This window comes from Primulina eburnea, chromosome 11 (assembly GCF_022965805.1).
Source record: "Primulina eburnea isolate SZY01 chromosome 11, ASM2296580v1, whole genome shotgun sequence".
Taxonomy (NCBI): domain Eukaryota; kingdom Viridiplantae; phylum Streptophyta; class Magnoliopsida; order Lamiales; family Gesneriaceae; genus Primulina; species Primulina eburnea.
The window spans coordinates 38,032,542-38,050,749 of record NC_133111.1 but is presented as its reverse complement, the minus strand read 5'-3'; the positions used below and the strand labels follow the sequence as shown (position 1 = coordinate 38,050,749).

The window sequence follows — 18,208 nt, the reverse complement described above, 5'->3', positions numbered from 1 at the left end:
TCAATAGATGTTATTCATTTGTTTTATATAATTTATAATTCAGTATATATATTTAGTATAGCTGATAATTTTCAATCATTTCAATAATCAGTTCTAGTTTTAAAACATTATCAAAAGTGAAAAATATGAAAGGTGTATGTTTTAGAAAAAATAAAAGAGATTATATTATTATTTTTTATCATTTTTAGAATTCAAGATATTGTAAAAAATATTTATTCTATTTTATTAAAATTAAAGATAAGACAATAACACTTAAGAAAAAGACATCAATTTTTTTTTTCAATTTTACACTTTTATGATATTTATATTATAATTATGATTTTTTTAAAAAAAATTTAACATATTTTATTTATTATTTTTTTTATTTCAATAATACAAATATCAATTTAATCTTTTTATTATTTTTTAAATTTTATTTTACGTGTTAGAATAACTTGTATATATAAAATATGTAAAAGTGTGTTGAATTCTGTTAGGGCCTCAGGTCGCACACCGTCTTCCTCTCTCTTTCCCTCTTTGCTGCCATTGTTTGGGCGGCACGTTTCCCCTGTTGTTTAAATATCTCATCCCCTGATCCTCTCACAACCCTCTACCCACAAATTCAGATTTTCATAAATCGGTGTATAATTTCTGGAGATTCAGGATCGATTTCAGTTTCTTGGGCGCTCTTCAGGTCTCTACCATTTCTATCTTGTTTGTCTTTTTTTTCCCCTTTTTTTTACTGCTATTGCTGATTTTTGGACGATTTCTGAGAATTATTCGGCGTGGTGTCCGTATATTAGAAAATTTAGGGTTTCTGTTTTCATTCTGTACTATGTTTGGTTGGGATTGATGATTTCCATGCTGATTTTTGTTTTTTGTTTGCTGAACCTCGTGTTAATTTGTTTCTCTCAGACACTAGTACGGAGACAGCAGATCACGATTTCGGATCTCTGGATCGAGTTATGAGCTTTTCTGATCAAACGAGCGGGAGGGAAAACAGTTATCGACGACCTAGAAACAATCATTTCCAGAATAACCGTCGTGAGTGGGTCCTGCGAGGTTCCGCAGCCACCACCACAACAGTAAGTCCATTAGCTACAGTTGAGACTTCAACCCAGACCGATGATGGAAATGGGAACGGTGTGGGTTCAGTCCATAGGTTGGTTCGACCTGTTGTCCCCAACCGGAATAGGAACCATTTCGGGCCAAGAGGAAACGGTGATCGGTTTATTAATCAACACAAAGAGAAGGAGAAGGATCGGGGGATGGATAGTGGCAAAGAGAAGGCTAAGGTGGTGAAGGACATGAACATTCCTCAACTCTTGCAGGAAATTCAGGAGAAGCTTTTGAAGGGATCTGTCGAATGCATGATTTGTTATGACATGGTTAGAAGGTCTGCCGCAATATGGTCCTGCTCCAGCTGCTACTCAATTTTTCACCTGAATTGTATTAAAAAATGGGCTAGAGCACCTACTTCTGTAGATTTACTGGCTGAAAAGAATCAGGGTTTGAATTGGCGTTGTCCTGGATGTCAATCTGTTCAGCTCGTGTCGTCTAAGGACATTCGGTATGTCTGCTTTTGCGGGAAGAGACCAGACCCCCCTTCAGATTTATATTTGACCCCGCATTCTTGTGGCGAGCAATGTGGAAAATTATTGGAAAAGGATGGTCCTGATATTGGCGTGAGTAAAGAGGATCTTTGTCCTCATGTTTGTGTTTTACAATGCCATCCTGGTCCTTGTCCCCCTTGCAAGGCCTTTGCTCCACCACGTAGGTGTCCTTGTGGGAAGAAAGTGATTACAACAAGATGCTCTGATCGGAAGTCTGTTCTCACCTGTGGACAAACATGTGGCAAGCTTCTTGATTGCGGGCGGCATTATTGTGAAGGGGTATGTCATGTGGGTCCTTGTGATCCTTGCCAGGTTCTTGTTAATGCATCTTGTTTTTGTAAGAAAAACATTGAGACTGTTCGCTGTGGAGATATGATTGTTAAGGGAGAAGTCAAGGTTGAAGATGGTGTATTCTCTTGTGGTTTTACTTGTGAGAAGACACTTAATTGTGGCAATCATGGTTGCATCGAAACTTGCCATCCAGGATTATGTGGGGAATGTGAGTTGCTGCCTGATAGAATAAAGGCATGCTGCTGTGGTAAGACAGGCTTAAAAGAGGATAGGGAGAGTTGTCTGGATCCTATCCCTACTTGTTCCCAGATTTGTGGAAAGATTCTCCCCTGTGGATTACATCACTGTCAGGATACATGCCATCGTGGGGCTTGTCCGCCATGTCCTGTACTTGTTACCCAAAAGTGTCGTTGTGGTTCAACTTCTCGGACTGTGGAGTGCTACAAGACTGTTTCAGGGATTGACAGTTATACATGCGATAAACCTTGTGGCCTGAAGAAAAACTGTGGAAGGCACCGGTGCAGCGAGCGGTGTTGTCCTCTTTCTAATTCTAACAGCACTCCCATGGTTGATTGGGATCCTCATTTGTGCTCCATGCCATGTGAGAAGAAGCTAAGGTGTGGGCAGCATTCGTGCATGTCACTCTGTCACAGTGGTCATTGCCCTCCCTGCCTGGAGACTATTTTTACTGACTTGTCTTGTGCTTGCGGCAGAACTTCAATTCCTCCTCCTCTCCCATGTGGTACGCCTCTCCCTTCATGTCAGTACCCTTGCTCAGTTCCTCAGCCCTGTGGTCATCCTTCTTCACATAGCTGCCATTTTGGGGATTGCCCACCTTGCTCAGTTCCTGTCGCAAAGGAGTGTGTTGGCGGGCATGTGGTTCTCCGGAACATTCCTTGTGGATCAAAGGATATTAGGTGCAACAAGTTATGTGGAAAGACCAGACAATGTGGCTTACATGCGTGCTCTAGGACTTGTCATCCATCGCCATGTGATTCTTCCACTGGATCAACTACTGGTTTGCGAGTATCTTGTGGGCAGACATGTGGTGCGCCAAGGAGAGATTGCAGGCATACTTGTACTGCCCTTTGTCACCCTTCAACTGCATGTCCTGACGTGACATGCGAGTTTTCTATTACAATTACTTGTTCTTGTGGCCGAATCACCGCAGCAGTTCCATGTGATACTGGGGGCAGCAGTTCTGGATACAATGTTGATACTGTTCTTGAAGCTTCTACAATCCAGAAGTTGACAGCTCCTCTCCAACCTGCCGCAGGCAATGGCGAGAGAATTCCACTTGGTCAGAGGAAGCTTATGTGTGATGATGAATGTGCAAAAATGGAGCGCAAAAAGGTTCTCGCTGATGCTTTTGATGCTAATTCTTCCAACTTGACTGCACTTCACTTTGGCGAGAACGCATCAGTGTCTGAAGTGCTTTCAGACCTTCTCAGGCGTGACTCTAAATGGGTCTTATCTGTGGAAGAGAGGTGCAAATATCTTGTCCTTGGAAGGGGTAGAGGGGGGCTCAATGCACTTAAAGTTCATGTGTTCTGCATAATGTCAAAGGAGAAGAGAGATGCTGTGAGACTGATTGCAGAAAGGTGGAAGCTATCTGTGAATGCTGCTGGTTGGGAGCCAAAAAGATTTGTTGTCGTTCATGTAACGCCCAGGTCTAAAGCCCCAGCTCGCATACTCGGTGTTAAAGGTTCCAATCTTAGCAACCTAATTCAACCCCCCGTTTTTGACTCTCTGGTGGACATGGATCCCAGGCTTGTTGTTGCTTTATTTGATTTGCCCAGGGAAGCAGATATTAGTGCCCTGGTTCTAAGGTTCGGAGGGGAATGTGAATTAGTCTGGCTGAATGATAAGAATGCCTTGGCCGTATTTGGTGATCCTGCCCGAGCTGCGACTGCTATGAGGAGACTGGATCAGGGGTCTGTGTATTATGGTGCTATTGTTGTTCCTCAAAACGGCAGTGCTACTCCAATCACTTCCACCACGAACGCATGGGGATCTGCCGCAGCAGCCAAGGATGGTACCGTCACTGTGCTGAAAGGGAACCCATGGAAGAAGGCAGTACTGCAGGAACCTGACTGGAAGGAGAGTTCTTGGGGTGCTGAGGAGTGGTCTGCAAATATTGCTGATTCCATGTTGCCTTCATCGAAAGGGAAAGAAGCTCCCGGCATGGTTTCTAGCAACAGATGGAGTGTTCTAGATTCGGGAAGCACCTCGAAATCATCTAATGATTCAGTTAAGCTTGAGCATATGTCGAAACAGCCAGAAAGCCCTTCAGCTACTGAATCTAAACCAGAGGTTATTTGTATGAACCCTCCAACACTGCAAGAAGGGGTGAGCGACGACCAATCTGGCGATGTGGTGGACGATTGGGAGAAAGCATGTGAATGATGAAAAAAGCCAACAAATACAAATTTTGATTAGGAGTATTGGTGTTATATTTTGATTTGAGTGTGGATGCTTGGGAGGACATGCGGCCATTGAGTGGCTTCTTCCGCTGTATTTTGTTTTGCAATTCCTTTTCTTTGAAGGGGGGTTGGATATGGTTTTTAGGTATAATTTCTCGGACTCTAGCTCAGCCTACCTTGTTCTGGCTTGGCTTTTCTATGAAAATGAAATTTTATCCCCTATTTATGAATCGTCTATCGGACAATTTAAATTTGAATATACAAATATGATTAAAATCATTCTATTCCAAATTGTTTGTCAATACCTCACATTTATCAATCATTAAATTGTATTAGAAAATACACTCAAGATATTACTTTTTTTTATGATTGATTGATTGTATTTGGCTTGATTAATTGGATTTATTTATCTTCATGAATACGACAAATTCTTTATTTATCTTCATGAATACGACAAATTCTTTCTTAAAACTTCGCGCTTGAAGTGATTTTAATCGAAATTTGATATAATAACATTTAGTGGGGTGTATTCAATTCAGAGTTTTGATGATTTTTAATGATTTTTTTAAATGATAGACTTTTATGGATTTGATAAATTTTTATTGACTTTTATGGAATCTTATATATTTATAAACAGATTTATGTGGATTTATGTAGACTTTTTTGCAAGATTTTTATAGATTTTTATAGATTTTTTTTTATAAAATTTTATAAATTTTGTAATTAACTATAACATGTGGTTTTTTATTAATTTCTTTGAACCAATAATTAATTGACATATATAATATATTCAATTTGAAATTATTTTTAATATTTATATTAATAAATAAATTTACTTATTTAAAAGTTAAATCGTTTAATCCTTACATGTATATATATGTGAGTTTATATGCATGTTTGTAAATTTTTTAAAATACATCAATTGATTAACATGTAATCTTATTTTTAAATTGATAATATAAATGTAAAAATAATATTATTTATTATTGTGTGAATATAATTTTGTATAAAAATATCAGAGCTTACATATTAATTAAAAATACGAAAATGAATTTAAAAAATCATTGTTGTTACGCAACTATTCAATTATTAAAAATTAAACAACATTTTTTTTTATCATCTTTTATTATTATTGAATATTACATTAATTTGTATAAATCATAAATTAAAAATCACAAAATCAATTCTATAATTCAAAATTTCCCCGTGTTATTAAAATAAAAAATTATTAAATGAACAATCAGCCAAAAAATGAAAAATTTGAAAAAGAAAGATGAAAATATATATAGAGACACACTTCGAAAATTTGAGAGAGTAATAGAAATAGATGAGAGGAGAGAAGATATGAAGATATGTGATGTGAAGCGACAGAGAGAGAGAGTTAGAAGTTTTAAAAATCCATTCAAATCTTTGGGGTGAACCAAATACAATTTTTACAATTTGTAGTTGTACCTTAGGCTTTAATGTTTGTATGTCAATGAATTCCCTGGAGTTATTAAAAGTCCATGGAAAATTTGAATACATGTAGACTTTTATAGAGTTTATAAAAGTCAATGTTGAATACCACTTGACTTTTTAAAACTCCATGAAAGTCTATTTTGAAGACCACGAGACTTCTATAGAGTATGCAAAAGTCTTGATTGAATACCTCTAGATTTTTAAAATCTACAAAAGTCATTAAAAATCAATAAATTTCCCACGTTGAATACACCCCTTTAGTATTCAAGAAAATAATAGCAACGCTGCTCCCAATTTCAGCAAACTAACTAAGCTACAATTGTTTTGTTACTAAATTCTTACTCAAACCCATGGTATGAAATGATTTTAACTGAAATTTATGCTTACGAGTCTTCATAAATTTCTCCGAATTGCCAAACTAACTAATTCATCTAAAATTGTTTCATAGCTTTACCATAAAAATATTTAATTTATATTTGAAAAATAAAATAAAATTATATTTTTTTTAATATTATAAGAACGATAAATTCTTACTCAAACCCATGGGACACTTGAACTAATGGAACTCTGATATCAATTTTTAGGATCAATCACTTATTACTAAGCAAAAAGATATAGTTGTTAATCAAAACACAATTTTATCTTTTATATTCGTGGCAACGCATAATACAATTATTTGAGTGCTAATAGGTCGAACTGTTATGCTCATGAGTCCGAGAATCTAATATCGTTAGAGATCATATTCACTTTTTTCCTTCCACCGGCTCTATTCCTAGCGAATACAGTATTATCTTTTAAGATCTGTCGTTCTTTTTTTACAGCCTACATAGTCAACCAGATCAATCAACACAATGTCAGTGGTTTGATGCACGAGAATTTTTCTTGAGATCATCTATCAAATACTGCTCCGACTCATTCATGATTGACCCAACAATCATACTCGACAATCTGCAAATTGAATGAACACTCTTTTCTAGAAACACTTTTCATATACATGATAGACATTATTTTTTCAAATTTTACATCATGAATATGTTAATCAAATAATATCTTTTGTATATTTTCATAATATAACATGTTCAGCAATCAAAAGATATATCAAACAAAGTTTTCATTCAGTTATCACGTTATCACCTAAATTTTCAATTATTTAAATTTGTTTATCAAGGTAACTAAAAATTGAGACAATCAAAAATAACATTTAACAACATGATCGGTGGAGAAGAAATTTGAAGATCGGGCATGTGCACATCGTCCCGCTGGATTGGAGTTTACATGCTGAACAAAGACCGGCAAGATTTTATAGGTAGTTGGATGGGATATGGGATTGGATGGAGGTCGTGGGCTGGCTGACCGCTGAAGTGTTTGATCGGTGAAGAAGATGGTGGTGCCGCCGTGATTAGTAAGTAAATGATAAAAAATGATTGTCGTAGAAATGTAATATATGGTGTTATGTTTGGTAAGATTTTTAAGTGTAGGATAATTTTGAATTTTTTGATGAAATGACAAAATTGCCCTTTCTTCTTTTCTTTTCTTCTTCCACTCCGGCGGCGTTCCTACGACGACGACTTTCCGGCAACGTCGGTGCCGCCGGCAGTCAGCAGCGTCGACGGCTGCCGGCCGGCCGGAAGTTATCGGTCGGCGGCGTCGGCTGGTTCTGGGCGGCTGCCGGCGGCGGCGTCGGCGGTTGTCGGCCGGCGGCGGTCGTGACGGGAAGTGGTGGTGAGTTTGGATATAAGAGAAGGGTAAAATTGAAAAAATAGGAAGGATTAAGAGTTGGATAAATAATCTTAGTGGGTGAGAAGGTATTATTTTAACCCATCTAATATAACCTAATCATTCATAAGAGGTATTGACTTGGTTAAATAATCACGCATACCATACGAGAGATAAGGTGGCTTAAAAAAATTAAGCCCACCTTATCACAGCAACCAAACGCAGCATAACAGTAACTGTTCTCAGGAATGCCTTGTCAGGATTGGAGCACAGCTCATAGTACGCGGGACTTTATTTTTTACTATAAAAATTCATTTTCGATCAAACCGAAACACTGTGAAAACGATTACATAATTTCATAAATTATACTCGATCATATGAATATAAACTAATGATAATTTAAACAAAATTATTTACCAGAAAACTAACCTCTTGTAGTTAATCCTCTCTTTCTGCTCTTTCTTTTTTGTGAATCTGAGATGCGTAGACACTACAGCCTTTCATACGATGCTTTCTATCGACGACATTGTGTAGACACTCAAAAATGCAAATACTAGAAATCAAAATTTTTATTTTTATTTTCTAATATATTTTCAAATCATTAAAAACTAGAGAAAAAGTTGCATCTTCAAAAGACCGTCTAAGATCCTATTTATAATTATTCAAACCAATATTCCGAATCATAATCTAATTGGGATTCCAAAAAATCGGCCACTATATCTAGAATAAGACCAAAAGATTTGATTTTGTTAGAACTGTATTATCTTAAATCTTTTAAAACTCCTTTTAAAAATCATAAGATTTTTTAGGATCTTATCAAAATAAATTAGAATCTCATTCTAAATTATTTTTATATATTAAATAATATCTAAATTTTATTCACAATAAATTAAAAATATTATCAACAAATTTTGAGTATTACCATACTAATCCAAATCTATGATTATCTCATAATTATGATTTAATATAATTAATATCTTATAATTAATTATATTTATCTCCAATCATTTGAAGTTATGTAAACAATTTTTTCTTCATATTCACATATGATTTCTAAATTGCACTTTTAGCTCGTCATTAACTTGGAAAGACGTATCGAGGATCATGAACACATAATTAGACACTCCAATAAATTGGATAAATAATTAAATTATTTAATTAATTTATCTAATTTATTAGTTCCATAATTACTCTACTGAAAATATAGAATTGTACTCTTCTTCATTGTGAAATATCTTACTTTACAAAATTGAGTAGTCCATTGATATAATCATTACATATGGATTAATCTTCCATAAACAATTCGTAACTCAAGGTAGGAATTTTTCTTTTTCCTTTTCAATTACTTATTATCCTCATTTACCATTAATTCACTAGTGACTGGTTCAATTTATAACTTAATTATAAATTAGTTGGGCCCAACACTCAGTTCCAGAATTAACAAATGAAGGAATCGTCTTTCTACTTCTCGCAAGAATCAATGAATTCCATGTCTGTGAATTCATATTCACAGCTATTTATTTCAAATATAAATCTACAATGCAAGTATTAAGAATGCACACTCGCAAACTTTAAACAGGTAAATTAAGAATCATATTGAAATGAACATGAGTTTATAATCACTTCAGGATTAAGATTTTCCATTTATGATATCTTTAGGATTTAATATAACAACGGAGTTTATTATGAAATGAATAATTAAATCGGTCCAAGTCGTATATGATCACATTATATATAAATGTCTTCATCTATATGTCCTAACATCGATGATCCGGATAAGATGCTCACATTCATAATGTTAATGGCCCGCATTAGTGACACTTTAATTAAAGATCCATACTTTAATTAATTCATCAGAGACTTAATTTAAGTTTATTATCCATAATTTTAATGTTCTTGTATATAACTCTTATATATACTAAAATTATGGTTACATCGAATAAACTAGGGATTTTGCTAAGATATTCATGACAGTAACATTTTCTTGCAAAACATGTTCAATAATGAACATCGTTTTAATTAAAAAAAAATAGCTTATTACAATTATTTAAGGGCACTTACCCCCACAGTAGCTGGCATAAGGTCTTGGCCAGAGACGGATTTATTCTAGGACTGTACTGGGCTGTGCACAGCCCACCTTTTTTTTAGCGACGGTTTTTCAACAACCGTTGCTAATATTTGCGACGGTTTTAGTAAAACCGTCGCCGATGTGGATCGGCGACGATTTTAATTCAAACAGTCGCTATTAGCGACTGTTTTATGAAAAACCGTTGCTAATAGCGACGGTTGTTTCAAAAACCGTCGTACATCAGTGTCTTAGTCCAATCAAGTCCCGTCCATTTACAAGGATGAGACCAAATTCATCCCATATCCTCTGATCCGCCCCACCTCAATTCTACAAAATTTCTCTCCCAAGTCCCAAGCCCTTTAGCGACAGAATAGAATTGCAGACTCCCGAAGAAATCGAATTGCTCATCGGCAAGACAACAATCCAGGTAAGAATCGGCTATAAATTTTTTATTTTGTTTTTTATATCTTCTCTGTGCGTGATTTGTGGTTTCTTGATTGTTTGTTGTTGAGTTGTTGATGACTATTACTTGTTTATTTGTTTAATAATTATTTTATTCTTGTTTAGGATTATAACTTGAACTATTTCAAAATGGAACATCAATAGAACATCATTACCACTTTGATGTTTTTAATGCAGCAATAGATTTCATTTTGATGGAGTTAAATACTCGGTTCAATGAGTCATCGGTGGAACTTCTTTCTCTTAGTACAACTTTAGATCCTAAAAATTCATTTGACTCATTTAACAGTGAAGATATTTGCAAGCTTGCGAAGAAGTTTTATCCTGGAGATTTCACAACTCAAGAAATTGTTGCTTTGGAGTATGAATTGATACATTATAAACTTGATGTGATGTCGAATTTAAAGGTTTCTACACTTGTTGAGTTGTGTCAGCAATTGACCGAGAGTGGACGGTCAAGTGTTTATGTTATGTTGATTAGATTGATTCATCTTGTTTTGACATTACTTGTGTTTACTGCCACTACTGAGCGGGCTTTTTCAGCGATGAAACATGTGAAGACGGCACTTCGCAATAAAATGGAGGATGACTTTCTTGCCGATTGTTTGACACTTTATATTTAACGAGATTTAGCTAAACATATTGATGTAAAATCTATTATTGATGAATTTTATGTTTTAAAATCTCGTAGAGCACCACTTCGTTGAACGATATAATGTAAATTTTTTTTAATAATATATAACTTATCATATTGAGTTCAAGCCCCCCAACTTTTATTCCTGGATCCGTCCCTGGTCTTGCCCGAAATTCGTTGCCGCGTGAAGGGCAGATGCCAACCATATGATGATGGTGCGTGAGTCTATAAGCTCCTTTCGAGTTGCCATTTTAGGCCACCGGGGAACGTTCTTCTTGTCTCAGTGTCCCTCTTCCCTCACCGCCTTCCACCATGATTGTAACTCGGTGTCTTTTTCAGTAGCCTCGTCTGATTCGTAGTACAAGTTGCAGTAATTCTCAACCCAATGTTTCTATGGCTGACCAGGTTTCCAGTTCATCGACCGCATATGGATAGTGTTCGAGTAATAAACGAAGTAATAGCCTCCACTGCCATTCCTCTGCTGGTAAAATGCAATTAAGTGATCGTGTCATGTCAAAATTCAAAAACCTGGCATGAAGCTCTGGCTGATGGGGGAAAACCCAATCCTTGTAAAGCACAGAAGAAAGCGTCGATGTATATTCATGGTGTCACGGAAGTGTGGATGCAGCAGCTTGTGGATGAGATGAAAGCACACTTAGCTGCCTACTTTCAGCAAATGGATTTCAGCCCATGAGCAAGAAAATCAGACGTCTTCAAGTGACCGAACCATTCGTCCCTCGGAACGTATATGCTCAAGGTCGAAAGCAATGTGTTCCTGCTCTCGGAACTAGCTAGGATCTGCTATCAAGAAAAAGATTTTAAATTAATGCCAACTTTCAAGAAAGATCCCCATGGCATTTTGCGTCAGCCAGAAAAATTATAACCGGAGTGATTGGTTGTTTGTCGCCTATCATAAACTATATATTTAAACAACAGTATCATTCAACTCTTTTAGAATTAGAAAACTGTTAGATTAAATTATTAAATTCATTCATAATAATGATATAATGAAATGGTGAAGGAAAAAAGTCCAACTTCATCTTCAACGTAAATGAGTGGTTTGACGTGGAATCAGCCTTTGGTCATTTGCCCACGAGACACCCTAAGTCTAATACCATGCACATAGAAGAAATGTGGAATTTTATCATTTTATCATTAATCTAATCTAAGTAAGCAAAATTAATAGTTCGTATTTTTTTTTATTATTTTATATTACGTTTATTGCAATTCTTCATTATAATTACATGTACAATAGTTCAAACATCACGTTTCGATTGCTCTAAGAAGAAAGGACAATTATCGCACACCAACAACCCCTCTTCAAATAATTACACTCATTGCAATCAATGATAATCAAACTCATGACCTTGACTTTAAGACAAAAACTTGTGTGAGACAGTCTCAGATGTCGTATTTTGTGAGACATATCTTTTATTTGGGTCTCACATGAAAAAGTATTATTTTTTATGATAAGAGTATTACTTTTTATTGTGAATATCGGTATGGTTGACCCATCTCACATATAAAGATTCATGAGATCATCTCATAATTGGCCTACTCTAACTTTAATCCAATTGTAAGACCGAGCATATGTCGTTTTACCAAAAACTACAACTAATGATAATGATTCAACTCAAATATTTTAAATAATACAGCAGATCAATTGTTACATTTCGATTGCTCTGACAAACAATGACAAATATTGCAACTCAATATATGATGTTTAGACATATCTATTATTTCGTCCACGATATTATAGAAGCGATGAATTTAATACTCATGATGAATTATTGAATGGTGTTAGATAATATATTCGTCTAAGACACCTTTGTTATTTAATTAAAGCTAATTCTATCGAAAGATTACAGATATCTTGGAGCCTAATATTGCATCAAGGGCTTACGATGTTGCGTTTAGCCGTTTAGGTTAAAGAATTTTGGGGATTTTGACTTCAAATTCATATATTCATTTATTTGACTCTTCGAAATCTTTTTTTCGATTCAATTCATTTTTACCTGAATTTCAAAATACTAGTACGCTGCAACTTAATCGTTTGAAATTTGAGATTCGAAATCTTCTCTAAAATCCAAATACCTTCGTCCAAATACGTATTTCGATGAAATAATCTGATTTGGAAGAATATTTTTGATTAAATGGGTTAAAAATGGATCTCGATCGATATCTATCTTTATTATATTTAAAATCAATCAAAATTACTATTGAAAATACTTAAAAATTCATTTATTTTTTTTTATCCGAACAACCCAAAGAATTTAAAAGCAATCATTTCAAATTCCAAACAGATTCTTTTTTAAAGTAAGATAATCATACTTTGTTGTTTTCTTGGGTGGTAACAATTGCTTACACATATTCTTTTGTTCTTTTATTTATGCTAAATATAATACGATTTTGTATCAAACAAAGTCGTGATCAGTTAATATTCAAATATACTTGAAATCGTTTCTTTCAAATCAAATCCTTCTATTCAAATCCAACACAAGGTGTAGATTTACGGCAAAAACTTGTATAAGACAGACTCACGGGTCGTATTTTGTGAGACAAATCTCTTATTTAGGTTTTCCATTAAAAATATTATTTTTTATTGAGGATATCAATATGGTTGACATGTCTCACAAATAAATATTCGTAAGATCGTCTCGCAAGAGATCTACTCTATATTTAAATGTTGTGGATGATTGCTTAAAGTCGGTTATTATTATTATTATAAAATTAATCGAAAAAATGGTATTTTGGTGGATAAAAAACAAGGTGGTGACTTGGTCAAGATTTTCTAGGCCACAAAGTCAATGACCAATTAAAAATAGCCACGCAGCCTCATTGTTCGCCACTCTCTAACTAGGAAAGGTCGACAATCTCCACCACATGGAGATCTCAATGCTTTTAATTTAATAAATAATAATTCATTTATTCTGAAAACAAAATTCTATAATTTCTGTGATTTGAACAAAATATATTATTTCTAATTTTAAAAATTATTTTTACTTTATTTCGAAAAGACAAAAGGTTAATTTTTTTTTATGTCAGAGAGATATCTTATTTTAACTAGTTATTCGGCATACGCGATGCGTGTGTACATTTTTTTTTATCATTATTGATGAACTAAAGTTAAATTTGACAAATTATGGAGAGACTAAATTTATATTTGAATTGTTGAAATAAAAAAATAAAAAAAAAATGTGTGTTGAAATTTAAAAAAAAAAACAAAACAAAAAAATAATATTAATATAATATAAGAGTAAAGTTGAAAGAAAAAGTTAGTATATTCCTAAGTGATTACTATCATGTCCTTAACTTTAATAAAATAGAATAAATATGTTTAAAAAATTTTAGATTAATTAAATGACTTTGACGAGATAAGTAAAATGAATCAGCAAAATATAATTATAAGACTCTACTATTAATTCACTTACATTTTTAAAGATTCAAAAAATCAATCATATATAAATCTAAAAATATTTAATATATTGAAAATAATAATAAAATAAATATTTGTAATCGGAGATTTCGGAGGAGTTGTTTCTGGATTACCAAAACATGCATGATTATCATTTTATACTTTCGGAAATCTGATATTTATCCGTTGTGAATTTGGAAAAATATTCAAATAAGAAGACGTAGAAATAACAAGATCAAAATTCTACTGAAAAAGAGAAGAAAAATAGTCGGTCGAGCGTGAACATCAGAGCACTGATATAATATCAGCTCATGAAAAAGCTTAATTGATACTCCGATTTGTGTGATTCTGATGGCCAGAAGTTGTTCTATTTAATGGTAAAAACTCGTGTGAGACGGTCTCACGGGTCATATTTTTTGACAGATATTTTATTTGGATTATCAATGAAAAAGTATTACTTTTTATGCTAAGAGTATTACTTTTTATTGTGAATATCGGTAAGGTTGAACCGTCTCACAGATAAAGATTCGTGAGACCGTATCACAAGACACCTACTTTTATTTAATTTAGACGTTTATAATCATTCTTGTGATTTTTTCGATTGATTGGTACTTTAATTTAAATATCATTAAAATATTTTATTTTTATCTACAAAATAAAAATATTTTAACTGTGTATATGAGATATTTATTGATAGAAAAATTATAATCTATAATTATATATTTATAAATATTTTAAAAATAAATTATATTGAGTATATTTTAACACAAAAATTATGATACTTTTTTATTAAACTATAACTTTTAATTCCTACAAAAAACGTACTCGTTTTCAAATCAATAAAAAAAAGTAATACTCTTAGCATAAAAATTAATATTTTTAATGGATGACCTAAATAAAAAATATATCTCGTAAAATACGATCCGTGAGACCGATATCCGTAAATTAAGTGAAAAACGGGGTTTTTTTGCAATTGAGACGTCTATAAATATAATTCATAATAATATCCGAATACAATTGCCGACTCTGTTTCAGCTCAACAAAATTATAAAGAAGCGTTATTGATTTTCCAATCAATTCTCGAATTAACTGTGCGAATCCAAACCCTAACTTCCCCGATTCGTCATTAATTCGGTAAGGTGACACAGATAATATTTGATTCTGTTTTTAATTTTTTGCATTTTCGTTTATTTTATGCGGATCTTTGTTGATCTTTTGGAGGGTTTTTATTAGTATCCTTTTTTCGCCGCAGTGAAGGGAAGCGGTGTTGATTGACGATGGAAACCGTGGCGGCTTTTCAGTCTTCTTTCACTAATGTTTCCCATTTGCCGCCCGACTGGGCTGCTCGATCTGGGTCTACTCGCACGGGTATTACGCGGGTTGGGTTCAAATCTCCATTTTCCAACGCTTCGATCCAGGTAACGATTTTTTGTTTGTGTGGGTTGGGCTCTATCAAGGAAGTAAATGGTGTTTATGATCGATGAAATATGTTGAATCAAATAGCATTTTTTTAAAGCTCGTGTTTTGGGATTAATTTGTCTTCTTAATTTGGTGTTTTGATTGTTTAGCTAGCTATCATTGATCGCTTGGATTGTTGAAATACCTGTTTTGTGGGAATTTTGCAGATTTTTATTCTGTCAAGAGTATAGTTTTATTTTGAAATCTAATGTTAAAAAGTACTTTTTTTTTTACAAAAGGAGTGCCACACAGTGATGTTTAGGATTCCTTAATCGCTCATGATGCGTCATGTTTGGATTTTTTTAATTATTATATCGTCTACGAAGTCGAAGGTTGACTTGTGGAAGACTGGATTTTACTCGGATATCTCTTTTTCTCGTTTTCTGGGCCAAAAAGGCAAGGCTAGCTTGGTTTGTAATTGATGTCTCTAAAAACTATTTTTTGAAAATTTTTATGAAGGCAATGATGTATATTTGACTTTGTTTTCTGAGCAAAATTTTTTTTTTCCTGATAAATGTTATGTCATAATATAAAAATGGTGGTTAGAATCAAATTGATATTGACAAAATAATGTTTGGGAGATGTAGAAAGTAATACCAAAATTTGCCGTGGGTGAAATAGATGAAAATGATGGTGTAATGTTTGGTTTTATTTCATGGATGAAGAAGGAAGCCTGGAGGGCAATGCAGGCAAACATACCCTCTGTCTTTAAGATATACAATCTGAAATATTTTCAAGCTTTAACATCATCTTTTTTGTTGTTTTTCATCTTATTGTTGTCCATTACAATTAAAAGCATATTTTCTTGGTGTGTTGCAGCAAGGGCTATCAATTTCTATTTCAAACTTTGGAATAAGAAAATTGGGTTTTAGCAGGAAGCGCAATGCTGTCAGAGCGTCTATGCAATCGAATTATGATAGTTCTGCTGCTCCGATCGCTCCACTTCAACTTGAGTCACCAATTGGTCAGTTTCTGTCTCAGATTTTAATAAGTCATCCACACCTTGTCCCTGCTGCAGTGGAACAACAGCTTGAACAGCTTCAGTCTGACCGTGATGCTGAGAAAGAGAAGGAAGGGTCATCTGCATCTGGTACTGAACTAGTTTTGTACAGGTTAGTATTTGCGGCATTGAAATGACGCGAAGAATGCTTTTGAAGTAATTAAACTACTTAAACTTGCCTTTTGGAATTTTAAGCTTCCAAATTGTCGGTCATGGGAGCAGATCAATGCTAATTGATAATCAATTCTGGTTGAACGCTTATGATGGGTCAATAATTTTAAACCATGTGATGGAATCCCTAATTTCAGGAGAATTGCAGAGGTCAAATCCAATGAAAGGAAAAAGGCCTTGGAGGAGATATTATATGCGTTGGTGGTACAGAAATTTATGGATGCTAACGTACCTTTGGTTCCTGGTATAACACCATCCCCACCAAACCCCTTGACCAGTCAAGAGGAGAAGGTGCAGCATCTCCACTCCCCTGAAGCTTATGAGATGATTCAAAATCATTTAGCTCTAATTCTTGGAAATCGACTCAGTGGTTCCAACTCAATGGCTGAAATAAGCAAACTAAGAGTTGGCCAGGTTTATGCTGCATCAGTCATGTATGGATATTTTCTAAAACGGCTAGACCAGAGATTTCAGCTGGAGAAAACGATGAAAATCCTACCGCAGGGTATTGAAGATGAAGGGACCAATATCCAACAGGTCATAGCTGACGAGCCGAGACCTGGTACTGAAAGCAGTGAAAAGTCTTCCGGAAATGTTCAACCTCACCCGGAAGTTTCATCATGGGCCGGTAGCATTGGCGCAGGAAACTTCACTGGAGTAAAGCCATCAAGATTAAGAACTTATGTCATGTCGTTTGATGGGGAGACACTTCAGAGATACGCAACCATTAGATCTAAGGAAGCTATTAACATCATAGAAAAACACACTGAAGCATTGTTCGGTAGACCTGAGATAGTTATCACTCCTGAAGGAACCATTGATTCTTCCAAAGATGAACAAATCAAGATTAGCCTCGGTGGTCTGAAAAGACTCGTTCTTGAGGCCGTGACCTTCGGTTCCTTCCTGTGGGATGTCGAGAGCTACGTCGATATGAGGTACCATTTTGTTGCAAATTAGGCCTTGTGTTCTCTGTCTGGGAATGTGAACATTCCAATGGAAATTTCGTTGACCAATAAGTGATGGTGTGTTCTCTCTCCGAGTGATCTGTATATAATGACGGGGTGTTTTGAATTCTATATAATGTTAGTGATGATGTCATGTTGGACTGACTTCAGCTATCTATATAACTGAATGGCAATTAATGTAGACTCTTTTATTCTGCTATGTGATTTGTTTCCTCTTTATAATTTTGTACCATCCTTTTGCTCATTGAAAACTAATAGTTCCTGCTCAATGTTTATGTTTTTTCAAAAAATTCTCGTTTAAAAAAAAAAAAAAATCAACTTTGCACTCGTGCCAAAGTTAATTCTTCAACAACTAACCACTTCTCTAGATTTTTTTCAATTATATTGTTTTGAATTTTGAGTTCCGATTAATCTACATTCGAGATTTCGAAGTATTTGTAGCTGCTATTTTTTTTTTTTATATCAGAGTGAGTTTTTTAAATTTTCATATGTAGTCGAGCTGACTTGTTCAGAGAAGTCATATGCCATGAATTGAAAGATAATGATAATATATAT

General features: G+C 34.4%; 2 protein-coding genes across 3 annotated transcripts; both read left to right on the top strand.

Moving 5' to 3' along the window:
- The first annotated feature begins 944 nt into the window (after positions 1 to 944).
- On the top strand, positions 945 to 4,536 carry LOC140805801 (NF-X1-type zinc finger protein NFXL1). Its single transcript, XM_073162107.1, has one exon. It carries the CDS (start codon positions 945 to 947, stop codon positions 4,287 to 4,289), a length of 3,345 nt encoding a protein of 1,114 aa, XP_073018208.1. The 3' UTR covers positions 4,290 to 4,536.
- Positions 4,537 to 15,047: 10,511 nt separating this feature from the next.
- LOC140805800 (UV-B-induced protein At3g17800, chloroplastic-like) lies at positions 15,048 to 17,852 on the top strand. Of its 2 annotated transcripts, none has more exons than XM_073162105.1 (4): positions 15,048 to 15,193; positions 15,312 to 15,477; positions 16,337 to 16,629; positions 16,826 to 17,852. In XM_073162105.1, exons 2-4 carry the CDS (start codon positions 15,337 to 15,339, stop codon positions 17,643 to 17,645), a joined length of 1,254 nt encoding a protein of 417 aa, XP_073018206.1. In that variant the 5' UTR covers positions 15,048 to 15,193; positions 15,312 to 15,336; the 3' UTR covers positions 17,646 to 17,852. The 2 variants fall into 2 exon arrangements, with proteins under 2 accessions (XP_073018206.1, XP_073018207.1); XM_073162106.1 differs by having other exon boundaries at positions 15,075 to 15,198.
- The last annotated feature ends 356 nt before the right edge of the window (positions 17,853 to 18,208 follow it).